The sequence below is a fragment of the Cydia amplana genome, chromosome 14, assembly GCF_948474715.1.
Source record: "Cydia amplana chromosome 14, ilCydAmpl1.1, whole genome shotgun sequence".
Taxonomy (NCBI): domain Eukaryota; kingdom Metazoa; phylum Arthropoda; class Insecta; order Lepidoptera; family Tortricidae; genus Cydia; species Cydia amplana.
Window position 1 is genome coordinate 12,646,771 of NC_086082.1, and position 22,107 is coordinate 12,668,877.

General features: G+C 39.0%; 1 protein-coding gene across 1 annotated transcript in view; it reads left to right on the forward strand.

Annotated features, from left to right (window-relative positions):
- The window catches only part of LOC134654227 (kinesin-like protein unc-104), a 72,475-nt gene that overhangs the window by 19,217 nt on the left and 31,151 nt on the right, over nt 1-22,107 (forward strand). Inside the window, exons 3-15 of the mRNA XM_063509697.1 lie at nt 1,885-1,967; nt 5,519-5,597; nt 7,454-7,608; nt 8,043-8,227; nt 9,032-9,143; nt 9,893-10,036; nt 12,411-12,574; nt 13,508-13,647; nt 16,868-16,912; nt 18,603-18,734; nt 19,265-19,465; nt 21,115-21,272; nt 21,599-21,740. Of these exons, the coding sequence (XP_063365767.1) occupies nt 1,885-1,967; nt 5,519-5,597; nt 7,454-7,608; nt 8,043-8,227; nt 9,032-9,143; nt 9,893-10,036; nt 12,411-12,574; nt 13,508-13,647; nt 16,868-16,912; nt 18,603-18,734; nt 19,265-19,465; nt 21,115-21,272; nt 21,599-21,740 (1,740 nt within the window). The remainder of the gene's footprint in view (nt 1-1,884; nt 1,968-5,518; nt 5,598-7,453; nt 7,609-8,042; nt 8,228-9,031; nt 9,144-9,892; nt 10,037-12,410; nt 12,575-13,507; nt 13,648-16,867; nt 16,913-18,602; nt 18,735-19,264; nt 19,466-21,114; nt 21,273-21,598; nt 21,741-22,107) is intronic.

Consider the following 22,107-nt stretch of genomic DNA (forward strand, 5'->3'; position numbering starts at 1 on the left):
GAGCTGTTGAGTGCGACGAAGTTACAATAATTGCGTAGGGATAGGATAGGACGAATTAAGTACGTGAAAATACGAAAATTATTTTGATCTACTTACAGTGTCGTCGCTTTGTTCCAAAATAGGCTACATGACTAATTTTCATTTATGGTATCAATCGATCGGGTTTGTTTTTAGGATCAAATGTCTATATGGGACCCATTGCATAAAAGTAACACAAAAGTCAGAAATTGTAGTCAAAGGCCGACAGTCGCACTTCACTCGCGAAACGCCCTATACAAAATGACAAGGGAACGTGACGTCAAGGTCTCTGGGGGCCCATCTTGTAGTATGGACAAAACAAGAAAATTGCGTTTTTGTCGGTGAAATACTGCGTTTATGTATATAGTTGCTATACAATATTTTTTTGGGTGAAATGTAAGGAATCGAATGGTACCCTTACTTTTATCGTTTTTGGAAGTTAAAAAAAACTTAAATTTTGAAACTTTTAGGTTCTGTATTTTTGTAATTTTTTAATATTTTAGTTTAATATCCACATTATTGTGATAAATTGCTCGTTTGCTATTTATTTTACTAGATTTTGTTATAAAATTCAACATGTGTCATCATCCCTATTGTCATTGATCACCCTCTTTATACAATTTAGACAATGAGCATTTATCCTTGTGCGTAACTAAGTTATGTTTAATTATAATTACCTACCATGATGTCGTTTTCAAAATCTGCCATCAAGTCATAAGTCTTGAAATCCGATATCGAATTTCTTATAGTTATTCCGTTTTTTAGCATTAGGTAATAAAAACTAAGAAGATGAACAGTAATGTAAGGTGGAGATTTATTACTACCTTTCTAGAAAAGAGCGTTCTCCCATTTTAACGCATTTACAACGGATCTATACCTGAATCCCTAAAGTCATTTCTCCTATCTTTGCATTCCCTAATATTGTTTGTCATAATGATCAGTTGTCCTAACACTAAAAACCCTAATATTGGTTTCCCTAATTATTGATTGCTTATCCTAATGTTATTAAGCTAATTTTCTTTTTTGCGAGGGTCGCAGTTCTGAACCCTAACCTAACCCACTTTTGTGGCAGCAAGTTCTAAAACCTAACCATTTTTCAGAACCTTTTACACTATGGAAAATAATCGTTATGACAATTGATCGGTAGGGCATGTGCCCATTAGGACAAACCAGTTAGGGCAAGTGACTTTAGGACAAACGTTGTTAGGGATTCAGAATGACAACCCCTCTCCATAGGCGACGGTAAAGGCTTACCATCAGGCGATTTAAGTGCTTGTTTGCCTCCCTACCTATATCATAAAAATACCTATTGTGTAAAACTAGGCCAGTTAATGACTCAAGCGTACAGAAATATTAATTACTAGATAACCTTTACCTTCCTTACGGGCCAATGAATCCTTACATGGCTGACATCAAAGCATATGTATAATACAGGGTGCTTCCTGTAACAGGAGCAATAAATTAAACCAAAGGCTGTACTCCTCAAACTGACCAACATTTGTTCAGCAACTTTTAAAAATTATAAATCCTTTAGACTTCCACTTTTTCATACAAAATAAATATTGCCTTCAATGTACGCTGACATCAGTGTGTTTGGCGTTGCTTGTCACGCTTTAAACATAACAAAATTTGCAGTACATTGCGTCTTAGAATAAACTTTAAAGTGTAATAAAAATCAAAACATGAGTTATTTTGAAAAGTTGCTGAACAAATGTTGGTCAGTTTGAGGAGTACAGCCTACGGTTTAATTTATTGCTCCTGTTACAGGAAGCACCCTGTATATCGTTCATAATTTAATATTTGTGCTTGTGTTGAACAACGAACATTATGTACGTATGAACTCAATCCAATCTTCTTTTGTTACAGTAATAGTGAATCCGAAAGCACCCCCTGGGAACAAAGATGCTGCCAAAAGCTTCAACTTCGATTTCTCATACTGGTCTCACAATGTAAGTATTTCTGTCTCAATCTAACTTTAACACAATGTTATCCAACTTTTATACATTTACTGGTGTTTTTGATAACTTACGTCAGGAGTAGAATTCGAGCTTTATAAGGCTGCCTTTCCACTGAGGTGGAGATTAGAGGAGACGTGCGGTAATCAACTAATAGTATGGTTGCATCCATATCTCTTCTCCGCTCTGCTGGATTACACCCTATGCTATTCTTTGGTTACCACGCGTCTTCTTTCATCTCCACCTTAGTGAAAAGGTAGCCTAATAACAAAATGATATAAATTGAAATTGTAAAGGTACATTCAGATCTAGCGACTGTGCTACAAGTGTGCGCATATTTCCTTCAGGTTGCACACAGGGAATGCTCCCGGCACTGAACATGTAGCAATGGCGAGTTGCTGAGAACCGGAATTCTCGGTTCCGGGACTTAGTTTGTACCTATAGAAAACCAGTAGGTACCTAGAGCACACCCTAGTTGCGCACCTAATTAGCGCAACTCATCTATGACGCGCTTTGATTTACAGCAAAAGCTAGTTGCATTCGCTAGATCAGAGAGCGCCTTTCAGTACAAATTCCTCTCTGGATATCAAATTAGCATGAGTATAGTCGGTCAAACCAAATTGTCAGTAAATAAGAACAAAAAAAAAATCTCTCTGTATATGTTTGAAATGAGACAGTCCTTTGACAAACTATTGTTCTCTAATTCACTCGTACCTACTGCCGACGCAGTTTTAAAATTGGTTGTGTCTTTTGTTATGTATGTAGGTAAATAGGTACCATGTAGCATTTTTCCATTTTCTAAGTTAGTCAATACAAGGTTGGTATCACAAAGGATGCCATAACGTAGGCACTCTTACTTAGTAAACACAAATATATTTAGATACCTACACTTGCAAAGTTTGCGTAAAGGTGAAACTCTATCTCCGGTAGTAATTCACTGGCAAACAGGGAGATTGCCTCGCCCCAGCTCGGGTTTCTATCAATAGACGGAAAATTTAATGGAAAACACCATCCTGTTCACCCCGTCGTGCAAATGTTTCCGTATTGAAAAGAAAACAGGATTATTCCTGCATATACCTACCTATTCTATGTAAATATAAAGTATTCGAATTTCCCTTTGTGAATATATGTATATAAATTACAAAATAAAAGCGTGACTTAAAATAATAGCGTAATCATCTTTACGGAATATGTTTTATCAATTTGAATTTAAAAAAATCCAGTGAGACGCAGACATACTAATTATGTTAAAATGGGTCACTCACATATCTTACTCGACATGTCGAACAATTTTCGACTTAATATGTTTTATCACAATCGTCTATTTCCATCACCGACACAAATCACTTACCTACTTAAGCGACAGTAAAATGTATACCTAATGTAAAACATTAAAATTGGAAAGAGTTTAGAAATGATGCTGCATTTGTATTATATTTAGTACCTTGACAAGTAGATATATGTCGGACGACTTTCCACTTGCTGACGTCAAAGTTTTAATATGTCAGCTCCCACGGCTCATATATGAGCCAGAACGCTTATGGTGACGTCATATCGTGGGATTCGACAGGTGGCCATGTTGGCCATTTTCATCTCCATCTATGTGCTCGTTAGTGCTTGACCGATGCGATGGTGTAACAAGATTTCTCGCCAATCGTCCGGCCATTTTGCTCATTTTGGGTGGCCGCCATATTGGATTTAACCGCAACGCGATTATCGGATTATACGTCTATGGTTTCAGCCCCAACTTAGCTTAGTTCGCTATTTTCCGATATTAAATAAACGCCAAAACAACAACGTTTGTATATTGTTGGACACTTAAATGTAATACTGAATAAAAGTATCTGAATTATAAAATCGAATAATATAATTCGTAAGATGTGTGTTCATGACTTTACGTCATCTAGGCCCGTAAGTGGGATTTTCTTTCCGCTACGCGAGAAGAAATCACTTCCTGGCCAAGGCAAGACGTAAAACTTTAGACAAACCACGGGCGGATATTCATAAAGCCCCAGATCGCATATTTTCGCATACAAACTGCGATCTGGAGCATTTACGAATTCACCTCCCTAGGTATGTAATTTACTATTAAAAAAACATGATATGTATTATGTAGCCATGATCCGCCCGATACTTTTAGAAGATTTTTCTTACAACATCTAAAATTACTTACAAAATTCTACTTATCGTAAGTTTTTTTAGAATTAGCTAATTTAACGAATTCAGTGCATAAATCAATTCATTTCAAAACCGTAACTGCTTGTCACAATTAATTGTAAAAGCAAAGAGCTTGGTTTAATTAGTAATTAAAATGAGACTCTTTTGCAAACTCCAATTATGTATTTAAATTTATTAATTTATTCGCCAGTCAGCGTCCGGGTCCTCAGATTTGCATTAATATCGCTTATTTTTATGAGCAATGTTTCGTGAACCTTTTCGTTCGTTTAGTTCGTCTCGTTCGTCTATAGTAAAAACGAGATTAAAAGAATATTTTCTCAATTGATCAATATATTTTTTTTTAAGTGAACATAATTAGAAAATGGAAAAATAATGTAAACAAACCAATTTATAGAAACAATACATTTATGTGTGGCCTATGAAACTGTTAGTCTAAGTATATAATTAGTTAAATAGGTTAAGTGTATAAAACTGAGCGCATCTCGCCATCAAACGTAACAGTTTGGCAAGAATATAAATGTTTAGTAAGTAATCGAATTTAAACTGTTGTGAGACATGCCGCGAGTCTAAACCGTAAAATTATTCAATGTTTAGTAAGTAAGATGTAAATTTAAATATATAAATAAATAAAGTAGTTTTTTAGGCGCGATTTTCCTTGATTTCGTTTTATTAAGCTACATGTTACAATTTAAGTACCTACTTTAAGTATTAACCGGACTCTTAGGCGATGCGATTGATTAATGGTGAGAAGCTTTCTAACCGATAATGCCAGTTCAAACTTGTAAAATCAAATCATGGAATTGTAAAATTAGTAGATTTGAAATCAAAAGAATCGCCGCGCCGGTTGTCTCCATTCAAACTTAGTACTTTTTCCTAATTAGACTAATTAAATAACGGAACGAGAGATGTTTCTCTCGACATGTTTGTCAAGGCAATGGGGTTGGCCGGTCGAAGTATTTAGCAGATGGCGCCATCATAGCTTGCCCTGTCAATCCCTAGAATTGTGTAAAATTTTTGTTTTTTTAATGCCCTGGATGCCAGCCCTTTAAGCCAAATCTCATAGAAAAAGCAAGCTATGATGGCGCCATCTATGCAAACCTTTGACGGTTGCCAACCCCATTACAAAACCTTTTTTTTTTCATTATTTACACAGCGACTGAATTCCAAGTTCCATGATTGAACTCACTTTGGCAAAAATAGGTACTTCAGCTTTTGCAAAACTATGCAAACCGGATGCCCAATAACTATATTTACTATGAATACTATCGTCGTACTATTCTGATTATTTACTATGAATTTCGGTTATCATGAACGATTTAACGTAGAAATATTTGTATATATTTTCTAAGACTCCATTATCGTTACAGCCCAGCGATCCGGAATTCTCGTCTCAAGTCATGGTGTACAAAGACATCGGAGAAGAGATGCTTCAGCATGCTTTTGACGGTAAGATTATTTAAGTAACATGTCAGAGTTATTAAATCAATTCAAATCAAATCAAATCAAATATCATTTATTATCAGGCAACTAAGGCCCATAGATACATACCTTACAAACTAACATACATACAATAGGTAATAAAAATCTTAAAAGCTAAAAAAAAAATTTATTTCGGCGACACGGTGGTTTTCTGTTATGTCGTCTGTTCCGGTGTAAGATTTGGCAGATTCCCACGGAACCGCCGAAACGCCACACTCTTCGGCCAGGAATCCGCGCTGACGCGCTCGCTATGCTATGGTAGTAGTGTTGCTAGTTATGCTTACTGGCGCTGATATAGTAAATAAAAATCCATAACCCATTGTAAAAGTACAAGTTACAATTTTACACCCGTAAACCGGAAACGTTGATGTGTTTGCTAGCTTGAATAATAATTTCGGCATGTTTTATAAAGTATAAGTGTTTCCATGTAGTTCTTTATTTGGGGCCACTATGAATAATTGTAGAGTTTAATTAGTCTTTATGCATCAAGCATTAATGCTCTTATTTCTCTAGGATTTATTAAGGTCCAGAAAAGACAAAACATTATATAAATGAGTACCTACCAAAACAGCTACAAGATGTTATCAAGAGTAGGTTAGAATATAAAAAACGTCTCCATTTCCATAAAAATGAAAGCCATATGATCACGCGCCATGTTGCGGAATTTCACTGGAACAAACTTTTTCATACTATACTGAACTGTCACCCTAGAATAACAGCGCCCTCTTGACAATGATCATATATTCCTGGTCAGGCTTTAGTTAGATATATTGTAATCGCGGAAACTGTAGGTACCTTCGTAACGGCATCCGCTTTCTCTCGCATCCGCAAAGATAGCATTAGTGATTTCGGTCCGACTGCGTTGTGCTTTGGTTGCGCAACCTTCCTTATTATATTTTACACGTGACGTAACTATGGTTATGACATGGCGTTTTAGGGCTCATTTCCATCGGCGTATTTTTACTGTTAGCACAATAGAACTGTTGTTCTAGACTATTATGTTCATTAGAGTGGGTAGATCCAGAGTAAAAGGGGAATTTCTTAAACATAAAACAGATTTTCCAAGATGGCGGCGCTTCCTCAAGGTTCCCAAATTGACAAAGACTTTGCTTTTTCCTAATTTGATTGCGCTAATAAATAAACATTATACAATCTTACACACATCCACTGCTACCTAGTTCAGTAATAGCTTGTTCTAGACAAAAAATAATATATGGAAATACGATTCCCTGGATTTGCCTAGCTTGGACAAAACCTCATCCAAACCCTGTGTAGCAGCGGTTTTATAAAGTATGGGAAGACCCAGATACATACATAGCAGCGCAAACAAAAATTTATCTGCTTTAATTTTATACCTGCGTTTATATTTATAAATGATCGTAGGTAGTCAAAACAAACACGATTTATTTTTTATGAAAGTTGCTAGAAGATGCTATTGCGATTAATGCTGCATAATTACACGAATAAAGAATTAAGCGTTAGTCAAGATATCCATCTTTTCATTAGGATACATAACATACATCAGCTGTTAGGTTGTCTTTGTCGTTGACCAGAAAGTTTTAGCAGTAACTATAATTACATATTATCAACTATCAATCACCTAGTTGTCAACATCCATTCATTATTTTGGAGGTAGCGCTATCACAACTAAGGATATGCCGTTTCGTTTTCCTTTGTTGAAATTTGCGAGAACTTTTCCAACTTTTTTGCACATTTAAATACAAGGGTTGTTAAAATTTAACAACCAAATACAACCCTAGTTACCAACAATTTCGCCCTGTATTCTACCCATTATCGCCTACTAAACTTGTAACTGTTTTCAGGCTACAACATATGCATATTCGCCTACGGTCAGACGGGCGCGGGCAAGTCGTATACGATGATGGGCCGCGACGAAGATCAGGGCATCATCCCGAACATCTGCAAGGACCTGTTCCGTCGCATCAGGCAGACCACTTCTGATGACCTCAAGTACTCGGTATGTACCTTCAACAATAGGTTTTATATTGCTTATTTATGTATGTAAGATAATAGTGAGTGCAATGAGTTTGGCGCAAAGATTCAATACATTTATTAGATATTAGATAAGGTCAACCGGGGTAACTGCAACTATGGGATTATTGCGTTTCGTATTTCTCGAATGCGATTGGTCGGAACGACCTATATGTTACGTTATCACTTGATGCCAGTGTTCCGAAAGGTAGCAAGTTCGAGTCTTGCTCGCAGACGTATCGGTGGATGAAAATTAGTACAATGTAATGTGATTCACAACAAACGACTAGAGTCGAACGCTTCTTACTAAACTCAAAAAAATTCGTACCACGAGCGACGCACCCAGGCGCCAGCATTTTTTTGTGAATCGTAAATAACATAATTGTTTTTATTTTATATATCTCCCGATTTCTTGTCCAGGTGGAAGTCTCCTACATGGAGATATACTGCGAGCGCGTCCGAGACCTGCTGAACCCTAAGAACAAGGGCAACCTGCGGGTCCGCGAGCACCCGGCCCTTGGACCCTACGTCGAGGACCTTAGCAAACTGGCCGTCACATCTTACCAGGACATTTACGACCTTATCGACGAGGGCAATAAGGCCAGGTTAGTTCATCATAAACATTGTAATTTAAAATGAAACATTCCACATAAAACTCTAATTTGTTGGTGACATGACACGTATGACAGCTACCTTAGTAATCTGCAGAAATCTGTATTGTAAACCGTTGAATTTAAAGTTAAGTTAGAAAACGTTATCATTCCAAATATCGGCTTCTAAGCTTTAAAGTGTTAAAAAATTACGTCGCGTACCAAACACTTTACTGGAATGTCCCTGATCTTATCTTATCTTATCTTCTGTTGTTCGGGGGGCCTTGTGGATACACTTCGACCCATAGGGATCTTTTGTGCAATTACCCCCTAGGAAAGACCCGTCAACTACTCAAGAGCTTTTCCCACCATCTCCATGTGTCGGATGATGGAGCTCATGGGTAGCGTTTTAAAATCCTTTGGTTCCAGATATCCTGCTCCAAAGTCCTTCATTCTTTGTCTGGCTAGGGCGTGACATTCACACATTAGGTGTTTTATTGTCTCTTCCTCTTCGCCACACATACGACAATCGGTGTTGTCAGCGTGTCCCATTTTGGCCAGAATACCTTTGACCCCGTAATGGCCAGTGAACACCCCTGTTATGATTTGGAGTTGTCTTTTCCAGAGCTTTTTGCTCCAACCGGAGTCTACTCCTTGCATAAAGAGCTTTGCGTGCTTTAGACCCGTCAGACTGTCCCATTCTTCCTGATGCTTGGTCTTAGTGTGGTCTGTGGAATGCCCCTGATAATTTCAGTAGGTTTGTATTGTACGATTTGTATGTAACTAAGCCATGCGTTATTAAATTGGCTAATATTGCAGGACGGTGGCTGCAACGAACATGAACGAGACGTCATCTCGCTCGCACGCCGTATTCACTATCTTTTTCACACAACAGAGGCACGACCAGACCACGGATCTTATGTCTGAGAAGGTATGTATATAATTATGTAATATGATTTTAAATGAATATTCAAATTATTACTTTATGAACAAGTGAGATGGAAAGAATATAGCCATATGACACCAGCTGCGTGTGCGTAGAGGTTCAAAAGCAGTGCACGCACACGTCACGCAACCCGTGTGCCGTCTCTCTTAAAGATCTGTATATTGCAATACGCACACGTGCGCTTTGCAGTATACAGGGTGCCCAGTAATTAATGGATAACCATCTAACCACCAACAGGGCACTTTAGGCTGGTCCAGAAAATGCACTTATACGTCTAGTAAAAGTTTCGTGGTTTTCGAGATAACTTTTCTGTCGTTTTTAATAGCTAGCACCATACTTCAAATTTAGAAAAGTGCGATTATCTCGAAAACCACGAAACTTTTACTAGACCTATAAGTGCATTTTCTGGACCAGCCTAAGGTGCCCTGTTGGTGGTTAGAAGGTTATCCATTAATTACTGGGCACCCTGTATATGACAACGTAAGATTATGAACCCGTTAGTTTATAATCTAACGTAGGTTAGGTTAGGTTAGATTATAATCTCCCTACCGTCAGTTTATGTAACTAGCGAGATTATAATATGACGAGTGTTTACAATTTTACGGTGACATATATACGGTGTGCACAGACCTTTAAATCTGTCAGCTCCCACGGCTCATATATGAGCCAGAACGCTTATGGTGACGTCATATCGTGGGATTCGACAGGTTAATGGTTGTTACGTTTGGTCCTAGGTGTCGAAGATTTCCTTAGTGGACTTGGCGGGCTCCGAGCGAGCCGACTCGACAGGCGCCAAGGGCACCAGGCTGAAGGAAGGCGCGAACATAAACAAATCACTCACCACGCTGGGGAAAGTCATATCCGCGCTTGCCGAAATCGTAAGCACATTTGTTTATGTTTGTATTTTTGGTATCAGCGTAATTCGTCCCATTCGTTTTTCGTTCATTTCTTATGTCCGTCTCATTCTGTGTTCGTCACTCATTCTTTATTCGTCTCGATCGCTATATGTCCCTATCGTCTTAAGTACAATTATGTAACCTGTCTCTTTCTTAACAAGTCTTTTTCGTTTTTCGTCACGGTCTTCCTAGGACTATGTCTTTGTTTGTGTCTCTCTTTTTTGGTATCATTCGCACTTTATCTTTAGTCACTTTCGTTATTCGTCTCACTCTTTTTTTGTCTTTAATGGTAACTCGTTCCGTTCTTTTTTGGGCACGTTCGCTAATCGTCCCGTACTAGTAGGTCTTAGTTGCTATTCATATGTCCTCCGGATCGGAATTCATAAACAAATTGAAGTTTATATGTCCCGTACATATACAGAACGGAAAAAAATGAGGGCCCTGAAGGGTCTGGGACTTAAGATACTTAAGATAGTTAATTTTCATAGTTACAAATAGTGACCGAGACGCAAAACGAATGTAACGAACTTAGAATTAGACTGAAAATGAATGAGACTAATCACGAATGTGACTAATAACGAATGCAGGAAAAAAAAATGAGACGAATAAGTGAATGAGACAAAAATCGAAAGGGAATAAGAAAGAATGAGTCCTAGGAAGACCGTGACGAAAAACGAAAAAGACTTGTTAAGAAAGAGACAGGTTACATAATTGTACTTAAGACGATAGGGACATATAGCGATCGAGACGAATAAAGAATGAGTGACGAACACAGAATGAGACGGACATAAGAAATGAACGAAAAACGAATGGGACGAATTACGCTGATACCGTATTTTTACTTGTGATTGGTAAAAAATACCAATTATTGATGCAACATTCTGTCTGCCTTGAAAATTCGGCCAATTGGGTACTTTCCTCTACTTAAAATAAATTATTTCACACCGTGCACGAAATAAAGCACCAGATAATTATTAGAAAAACATAGATAGCAGTTATTTTTAAATACTATTTCTATTTAATAAATTGGATTGAAATATAAAAAGTAGGTGAGTTGACCGTGACGTCACTACACACGTTTTCATATAAATTCCATATTAGCAAATCGTTTTGACAGTTCTAAAAAAGAAGCTGATTTGACTAGTAGGAAAGTAGCCAATTATGGAATTGTATGTAAACAAGGTACGAGTAGGGTAAGCTTGGGTTTGGCCCTGAATAGTATAGACTTAAAATGAGTTTAAAATGCTCAACATAAGTCGAGTTGGTAATCAGTTTTGGATCTGTTATGTGATAGCACAAAAAAAAGAAAGTTTTGGATCTTACGTCTTAAGTCTATTGATGAAACGTCTCTAATGTATCTATTGATACCTTTTCTTTTTACTTAGGTAGGTACCTTCCATAAATTTTGCTAGATTTCATTATTTTCAAAACATTTATATACAAATATATTTTACTTTACTGCGTCCTTCTCATTTGGATAACTATAGTCGGTAAGTCGCCAGGTTTTCCTTAATGCGTGTTCATATCTTTAAAAATGCTTGATCCATAACAAAATCTGAAAGATTGTATGTTTGTTTACCTTTAAGTATATTACGTTGTTTTATGTCCAAAGACGTAATGTTTATAACATATTCCATTTCGCTGCTATACTTACTCAACCTCGTATCTGCAACACTCATTTGATGACAAAAACACCCGTATTCCGAATGAAAGAAAAGCGACATTTCCATCAAATGATTGTTGCAGATATGAGGTTGAGTAAGTATAGCGACGATTTATTATCGTGACCCACACTTCGTAAGTCTGAGTAAAAACCTTTCACGCCTTTACTCGCCGATTTTATAACCAACCCTATTTAATACTATTGATGAATTCCACTGGGAAAAGTCCTGTAATAAAACAGCCTTGTTACTACAGGCCTTGACATAGCTAGTTGATTATATTATAAACCTATAAAAATGTAAATTGTTGTTTGTAAACAAGCTTCCATTGTACTTCGCTTAGTCAGCTTTTCATTGAGAAGAAAATTACAAAGAAAATACGTTTGTTAGTTTTCGTCCGGCTCTAGTTTTCTTGACGAAATTTGAATATAAACCTACATTAGTGCACAAATCTGTCCGTATAGCAATCTTTAATGTAATATATCTGTCTACATAAAAATGATATTTCGCAAGTACAAAATTAAAAATCACATATATTCTTTGCGAATCTGTCAAGTGGACGAAAACTAGAGCATGGACGGAAACTAGCGCAATGAACCTAGTTTACCACAATTTTAGCGGCACTAAAGTCTATTGAGCAGAAAGAAAAAATTTTTTTTTCCGTGTTTTTTTCTCATACGACTATTATTCGTCAGGCGTCAAAGAGCAAGAAATCGAAGAAGGCAGACTTCATACCGTACCGCGACTCCGTGCTAACCTGGCTCCTCCGAGAGAACCTGGGAGGGAACTCCAAGACCGCCATGATAGCTGCCATATCGCCCGCCGACATCAACTACGACGAGACACTTAGCACATTGAGGTATGTACATATAGACCTTATTTTTTATCATATAGATATCGACGTCTAGAGGATTCCTAGTCTAGCCCAGGCACAAAAAATTTGCCAAGACACTAGCAATTTGATTACCTATCAAAATAAAGATTCGATATGGAACGAATAGGAGACCTTTTTTATAGGCCTCAGGGTGGTTAGAGGTTATGACGTAAATACATATATGTATGTACGCTATGACGTCACAACTCGACGTCGGACACTTCATTTTAAATGTTTGGTTATAGAAAAGTAAAAGCGCAATTCGATGATAAACGTGTCAAGTTTTCAAATGATGAATACTATACTTATTACTTATTATTAAATTGTACAACGGGACTTAATCGCGTATCTAAGTTTTAAGATTTACCTCCGACGTGTTTAATAATGTGTAAAAATCGTGAAAGTTTCAATCAGTGTTACTTATTACTTATTTTTATATATTATTAAAATGTGGCCAAGGAATACCTTATTATCAGTGATCGGGGATTTCTATGCCACTTGGGGTGAATGACCTCAATCATTATGCTAGTATGGATATGCCGCGGGATTCCGGGATTCGTGTGCGATATAGGAGAGTGTTTTGGCATGTTACTGTTAATCAATTAATCATGCATTGCATATATTATTAATATTAATAATTGAAAATTTTAAATTGAAAAATTTAATAAAACTTAATAATTTTTTGAATAATATTTTTTCTTTAAATCATAACCAACACTGTTTTTTTACAGTCCTTTATTTTATAAACGAATTACCAACACCGAAATAGCGTTTACTTTTCGAACAGTTTTGTTCCTATCGCGGGCCAAGTGGCGTATCCATATTACCAATTCGACTTGATATCCCGCGGTGTGGCATAGAAATCCCCGATCACTGCTTATTATAATATAAATAGAGTTCAAAATTGTTATATTCTAGATACGCCGACCGCGCCAAACAGATCGTTTGCAAGGCGGTCGTGAACGAGGACGCCAACGCCAAGCTCATCCGCGAGCTCAAAGAGGAGATCCTCAAACTGCGCGAGCTCCTCAAGGCCGAGGGCATCGACGTCGAGGAAGGTGAGTCCTCCTCACGTGAGGAGCGAGCCACTTCACTTATCGACGCGGAATCGAAAGCCGAAAGCTTCAGTCAAATGTCAGTTCAAAAGATGTTTATTTCGTTTAGGCTCAAACATTGTGAGACTGAACATCGATTGAAATGTAAACCAAATTAAATAATTGGACGTAGTTAGCGTATACTCGTACATTTATACCTACTGATTGACTCATTCAGGTCAATGTCAATTAAATTATAATACATTAACCAACTTAATAAGTTCACATACAGTAAAATTTTAATGGATAAAGTCAGGAACGAATATGTCAGAGGCAGCTTTAAAGTAGCTCCTATCCACGAGAAAGTTGTTGAAAAACGCCTTAGATGGTACGGTCATATACAAAGACGACCCGAAGACCATATCGTCAAAACAGCCTTATACTTGCCGACGACGAAGCGCGGAAGCGGAAGGCCCCCCGCCACTTGGTGGACGACGGTCCAAATAGTACATTATTGTCGAGGTTCGGAAGTAGCTACTTGCTGGCTGAGGATTCGTTTTAAACGGACGACCTTGGGAGTCCGTTTAATTGAATCCGAAGCCTGCGAGCTCAAAGAGGAGATCCTCAAACTGCGCGAGCTCCTCAAGGCCGAGGGCATCGAGGTCGAGGAAGGTGAGTCCTCCTCACGTGAGGAGCGAGCCACTTCACTTATCGACGCGGAATAAAGAATAAAAGAATAAAAATTGTTTATTGCCACACACATACAAGAATACACAAACGATAAGAGAAAAACAAACAATTATACATGTAGATAGGAGACATAACATAGTTTCTTAAGTCTATAACAATGGTGTGACAAAAGGAATGGACTCAGCATTTGCTGTGTTACAGACTAGCTGTCGCAGCGCTGGTTTTCAGTTCTCAAGAATCGAAAGCCGAAAGCTTCAGTCAAATGTCAGTTCAAAAGATGTTCATTTCGTTTAGGCTCAAACATTGTGAGACTGAACATCGATTGAAATGTAAACCAAATTAAATAATTGGACGTAGTTCAGCGTATACTCGTACATTTATACCTACTGATTGACTCATTCAGGTCAATGTGAATTAAATTATAATACATTAACCAACTTAATAAGTTCACATACAGTAAAATTTTAATGGATAAAGTCAGGAACGAATATGTCAGAGGCAGCTTTAAAGTAGCTCCTATCCACGAGAAAGTTGTTGAAAAACGCCTTAGATGGTACGGTCATATACAAAGACGACCCGAAGACCATATCGTCAAAACAGCCTTATACTTGCCGACGACGAAGCGCGGAAGCGGAAGGCCCCCGCCACTTGGTGGACGACGGTCCAAATAGTACATTATTGTCGAGGTTCGGAAGTAGCTACTTGCAGGCTGAGGATTCGTTTTAAACGGACGACCTTGGGAGTCCGTTTAATTGAATCCGAAGCCCGCGAGCTCAAAGAGGAGATCCTCAAACTGCGCGAGCTCCTCAAGGCCGAGGGCATCGAGGTCGAGGAAGGTGAGTCCTCCTCACGTGAGGAGCGAGCCACTTCACTTATCGACGCGGAATAAAGAATAAAAGAATAAAAATTGTTTATTGCCACACACATACAAGAATACACAAACGATAAGAGAAAAACAAACAATTATACATGTAGATAGGAGACATAACATAGTTTCTTAAGTCTATAACAATGGTGTGACAAAAGGAATGGACTCAGCATTTGCTGTGTTACAGACTAGCTGTCACAGCGCTGGTTTTCAGTTCTCAAGAATCGAAAGCCGAAAGCTTCAGTCAAATGTCAGTTCAAAAGATGTTAATTTCGTTTAGGCTCAAACATCCTGGAACAAAGATCGAAGTGTGAACCAAATTAAATAATTGGACGTAGTTCAGCGTATACTCGTACATTTATATTCATATTCATATTTATTATTAATAATGTACACATACATTACACGTCAAATATACAATCGGTGAAATAATAACAAAGCAATATTACATTAAAATAATGATATGAAAATTATACACAAATGAGTTCAATAAAATTAATTATTGTGTGTACGCAAATTACGTATGTAATAAAATTACTCATGAAAATTATTCTATTTTACTGTGTTTTACAATATTTCATTGATGTCGTAAAAGGCATTGTCGATTAGCCATTTTTTTAACTTATTATAAAATGAATTGTCATTTGAAATACTGGCTATTTCTACAGGAATAGCATTATAGATTTTTGGGCCTATAGCATACGTCGTTTTGGTAGATTTGGTTAGTCTGAATCTGGATGTTTCAAGTATACCTCTGTTCCTGTACCTTAAACTTCTTAGGTTACCTATATATTGGTATACAACTTAATAGGTTCACAACCAGTAAAATTGTATTGCCGGCGTCACTCTAATGGATAAAGTCAGGAACGAATATGTCAGAGGCAGCTTTAAAGTAGCTCCTATCCACGAGAAAGTTGTTGAAAAACGCCTTAGATGGTACGGTCATATACAAAGACGACCCGAAGACCATATCGTCAAAACAGCCTTATACTTGCCGACGACGAAGCGCGGAAGCGGAAGGCCCCCCGCCACTTGGTGGACGACGGTCCAAAAAGACCTCAAAGAACAAAATATCGACAAGAACCTAACCAGGAACCGTGCCAAGCCCCCAAATAGGGATAAAGGTTCAGGATGATGATGACATCCAGTAAAATTTTAAATATGAATAAACCAACCAGCAAGAATTTTTCATTGAAATCAATTTCAAGGATTAATCTGTCCTATCCCAATGGCTCAAATATGGGTCGTAATTATAAGGCGTCGAGAGGTCGTGGGATCGGAGAGGTAAATGCTACAACGTATTTTTACGAATTAGATTATTTTAACTAAATTGCTTCTGATAGCTGTAACGCTTTACGTTAGGTAGCGATTTTTTCTTTTTATTTTTACGCGGCCGACGGTAATCAAAGGACACTCGATGTTTCCGAATGTTTTCGGCTGTCCCAATACGTCGGAACGCATCTAATAATACCTTAAAAGCGTAAAACTTAAGCCGATTCCACGTCGATAAGTGTTGCGACTCCCTTGCTGTTGCCCAGTTAGGTTGTTTAGCCGTCACGTGACCGGTTAGCTCGTTCTGTGTGAGTTGCGTAATGTGTAAATAACCATGCTACAGAAACGCCACAACCAACTCGTATTCCTTATACTAAAACGTACGTTTTGTTTTCCAAATGTCCCACGAACTAGGACCAGATGGTAGAGTCGTTTATGAAAAGAAAGATCTGCCTACCAGTAAGTAATTTGAACGAGGCTTCTGCATTGTACTTGTACACCACACCTGTACGCTTGGCCTCCTGAATAGTTGCCATGCTTAAAAACAAATATATTTATATATAGAGCTGGCAACGTAGCATATTATATGCAATCGATATATGCACCCTTGTCCTGAGCTTGTGGCGTTCGTAGGCTACCTCGTTCACTTCACGAGTACCCAATATTATTGATATTCAAGTCAGTTATATGATTATATCTGCGCTTTTGTTACTGGTGTACGTTATGGTCTATTTATGCATATTTAGTGGGAATGGTTGGGATAGTTTATATTTTGATATTCATATTTATTGTGTGTTTGTATGTACATGTACAACTGAATATTTCAACAAACAAAATACATACCACGTAGGTACCTAAAGTATTTTTATTTTTGTTGAAATGTTTAGTTATTTGTACCGTTCGCGGCCTGACACTGGCAAAATTGGCATTTTTGAGCGTTTTTCTACACAAACTTACACTCGATTAAAAAAAAACACTAAATTTAACAAAATAACCGACTTTCAAGCAAGAAAAAAAATACAAATAAGGTAAATAAGTGACAGAGTTCTCTGGTAACAAAAAAAAACTCACTGACTAGAGAACCTTTTTGGAAGTCGGTTAAAAAAAACTGTCGCGAACGGGAGTCAACAATTGTATGTTGCGTATTTGCGTATGTTGCTGCAGAAAAGCTTAATAGCCTAAACTGCATGCTCCCATATCTTGTCTACGTTTAAGATCTCGATGTTGCCATATTTATCTCTTATACGTCCTTTGTAATTTAGTATTTTATATTAGTCATAATATATATGTCGGAATCGTGGGCGTATCATACTATCAGGAGCACACCAGGACCTTCAATCATGGATGACGAGCCCTCGTCAATGAAATACGTTATTCAACTCACAGTCTTTACTGGATAAGACTGATTACAAATCATAGCACACGTTACACTTCTTATTCAAAGCAAACCAGTGGATTAGACCCAGGAATCGCCACAGACGTCATCTTCTCCCGTTCGTTCTCATCATCTTCTTATCTGAAGATTGATTGACAGCATCACTTCAATTGTTCTGGCTTTCAGTTGTTTTTGACAGCGCACTCTATGACGCCTTGGCGGAACTGCGCCGAACGCCACTCAGCTGTTCACATAACACCCTAGTTTGCTCTATTTGTCAAAGATTGCGTGATGAAACGCCTCTCAAAGGCGACAGATGGCACAATTCAGTCGTTCTCCGACATATATATTATTTGTAAAAAAAAATGCCTTAAAACATTGGAAGGCATATATTTAATTTAGAAGCTGAAGCAAGTAGCTAAAGAATAAATAGTGTTAAAAGACACAATCACGATCGCGGTTTCATGATTACAAATAATTTAATTATGCTCAAAATACTGTTACAAATTACTTATAATCTTATCGTTTCTGTGAACATATTTAAACATGCTGCGTGCAACGGTTTTAAGGAAAAATAACACATTAACTTAGTATTTGTACTAATCAGCACGCCTTTCCGGTTATCGCTGACTTCAAGTGTAAATGGGGTTACGGTAATAACAATAAAGGGGATTTTCAAAATTCCAACTCAATCACTAACACAATTTAAAGCCGCACAACGCAAAATATCTCTATCTCTATCCAACATTAACATGAATCCATATGACAAAACAGCCGAAGAGAACGCGTCTCCGCAACGCAAGAAGAGCGAGGCCGAAGTGCTGTCTCCGAAGCTTTCCCGAGCGGCTACGACCATTGCCGAAGAAGCTGTGGATCAGTTGCAGGCCTCCGAGAAACTTATCGCTGGTGAGTGGACCTTATTTCAAGTGTTTAGGGGTGAATATTGATTAAAACAGTCAAGAATTCAGAATGCGTTATTTGTATTTTATGCAGGAAGAAAGTGGTAATAAATTGCAATATATGCTGTATCGTGAGACTGCGTTACGCATTCATAGAATTTGTTATTAGTAATAAATTTAATCAGGCAATTAGAATGTGGAATTCTTTTGGAATTATTAAAAATATTTCTTTGATCTTCTGCCACTGGAGCTTGGCTTCAATGTTGTAATTTCCTTTAAGTTAAAAAATAAAAATATCAAGCATATCTATCAGTTTGATCTAAACAATTTGATCAGGATTGGCTCCTTGGGCGAAACATTATGCATAGGTTAAGTGAAACTTGTCTCGATATATGAATACTTACCTAACCTGCTCTTATCTTCGTTATGTTATCCTGTTTCCAGTGCCGTGAAATATCTTTTCTGACGGAAATCTTCGATTCATTTAAACATTAAGTCTACTTTTAATAATCTACTTATACTTGTTTGTATATCCAGAACTCAACGAAACTTGGGAAGAGAAACTCAAGCGCACCGAGCAGATCCGCGTGCAGCGCGAGGCCGTGTTCGCGGAGATGGGCGTCGCGGTGAAGGAAGGCATCACAGTCGGAGTTTACTCGCCCAAGAAGACTCCTCATCTGGTCAACCTGAACGAGGACCCGAATCTGTCGGAGTGCCTCATCTATTACATCAAGGATGGTGAGTTTTAGCTGACGAACGTGTCTTAAACTCAAGCGCACCGAGCAGATCCGCGTGCAACGCGAGGCCGTGTTCGCGGAGATGGGTGTCGAGTTGAAGGAGGGCTTCACCGTCGGAGTTTACTCTCCCAAGAAGACTCCTCATCTGGTCAACCTGAACGAGGACCCGAATCTGTCGGAGTGCCTCATCTATTACATCAAGGATGGTGAGTTTTAGCTGACGAACGTGTCTTAAACTCAAGCGCACCGAGCAGATCTGCGTGCAACGCGAGGCCGTGTTCGCGGAGATGGGCGTCGCGGTGAAAGAAGGCATCACAGTCGGAGTTTACTCGCCCAAGAAAACTCCTCATCTGGTTAACCTGAACGAGGACCCGAATCTGTCGGAGTGTCTCATCTATTACATCAAGGATGGTGAGTTTTAGCTGACGAACGTGTCTTAAACTCAAGCGCACCGAGCAGATCCGCGTGCAACGCGAGGCCGTGTTCGCGGAGATGGGTGTCGAGTTGAAGGAGGGCTTCACCGTCGGAGTTTACTCTTCCAAGAAGACTCCTCATCTGGTCAACCTGAACGAGGACCCGAATCTGTCGGAGTGCCTCATCTATTACATCAAGGATGGTGAGTTTTAGCTGACGAACGTGTCTTAAACTCAAGCGCACCGAGCAGATCCGCGTGCAACGCGAGGCCGTGTTCGCGGAGATGGGTGTCGAGTTGAAGGAGGGCTTCACCGTCGGAGTTTACTCTTCCAAGAAGACTCCTCATCTGGTCAACCTGAACGAGGACCCGAATCTGTCGGAGTGCCTCATCTATTACATCAAGGATGGTGAGTTTTAGCTGACGAACGTGTCTTAAACTCAAGCGCACCGAGCAGATCTGCGTGCAACGCGAGGCCGTGTTCGCGGAGATGGGCGTCGCGGTGAAAGAAGGCATCACCGTCGGAGTTTACTCGCCCAAGAAGACTCCTCATCTGGTCAACCTGAACGAGGACCCGAATCTGTCGGAGTGCCTCATCTATTACATCAAGGATGGTGAGTTTTAGCTGACGAACGTGTCTTAAACTCAAGCGCACCGAGCAGATCTGCGTGCAACGCGAGGCCGTGTTCGCGGAGATGGGCGTCGCGGTGAAGGAAGGCATCACAGTCGGAGTTTACTCGCCCAAGAAGACTCCTCATCTGGTGAATCTGAATGAGGACCCGAATCTGTCGGATTGCCTCATCTATTACATCAAGGATGGTGAGTTTTAGCAGATGCAAGTGTCTTACACCCTCATTTATGATTACAAATGTGAAAATGTGTTATAGGGACAATTGGGATAAACGATGGTCCATTCTGCTTATTCGCATTTGGATGGTGACCACCAATATAAAACATTATGTCCCTTTTGAGGGATGATAGGAAATATAAAGTCCGTCTAAACTAACCACGTATTGACTTGCGTGTGGCATCGCTACTATTACTACTTATAAGTGTCATATTTACATAGGAATTTTACATTTGCGATGGTGCAATCGCTTGCACATCGGTACAAAGTTAGAATCACACCCGGGAAACTCATTATTTGGCGAGCAATAGGGTTAAGTTGGCACCCCTGGTTGTTCATATGCGTAATACGTATTTAAGGAGCAAGTGTGCAACATTGTATAATTTTGCAGGTGTGACCAGGCTCGGAACATCAGAGGCCAACGTTCCACAGGACATCCAATTATGCGGCTCTCATATCCTCAGTGAGCACTGCATCTTCGAGAACACTGACGGTGTCATCTGCCTCATACCTCATCGCGAGGCGCTCATCTACGTCAACGGGCGTGAGGTTAGTTCGGAACTTCAGAGACGAACGTTCCACAAGACATCCAACTGAATTTTCGACAAGGGATTCCTGAAGTCGATCCATGCTAAGGGAAGAAACTGTCATTTGTTTTGTTCGACTTGACACAAGCCGGTAAAGTAACTTCATTACTTATTTACGTAGGCCAGTTAATTCGACTATTGGTAGTCCTAACATGAAATCGGCTCATACCGATTCCGTGTCGATAAATATGGCGACTTCCTAAGTGTTACATAGCTCTAATCACTGGGATGTTGCCCTGCTGAGAGAAACTAACTTAACATTACAGAAAAAGTGTTCTTTTCCCCCAGGTCACAGAGCCGATAATCCTGAAGACGGGCTCCCGCGTGATCCTGGGCAAGAACCACGTGTTCCGCTTCACACACCCTGGCCAGCCGCTCGAAGACAAGGAGACCGTCATCAATAAGGAGATGACCACCGCCGACCCTGCTGGTAAGATCCCACTTCTGATACAGATGTGATCCCACTTCTGATACAGATGTGATCCCACTTCTGATACAGATGTGATCCCACTTCTGATACAGATGTGATCCCACTTCTGATACAGATGTGATCCCACTTCTGATACAAATGTGATCCCACTTCTGACATCTTTAGGCAAGAAACTTGAATTGGGCTCATAAGTAGGTAGGTTATTACTGAATAAACTGGTCAGAGTTCACTCAAAAAGCAACCTTATTCTAAGGTTATAGAGCTGGTAATTCTGAAAGCGAGGTTAACTGTCAAAATGGGTAAGTACCACGTGTTACGCTTCACGCATCATAGCCTATCTACACATAAAAAAAATCGTTACAAATCA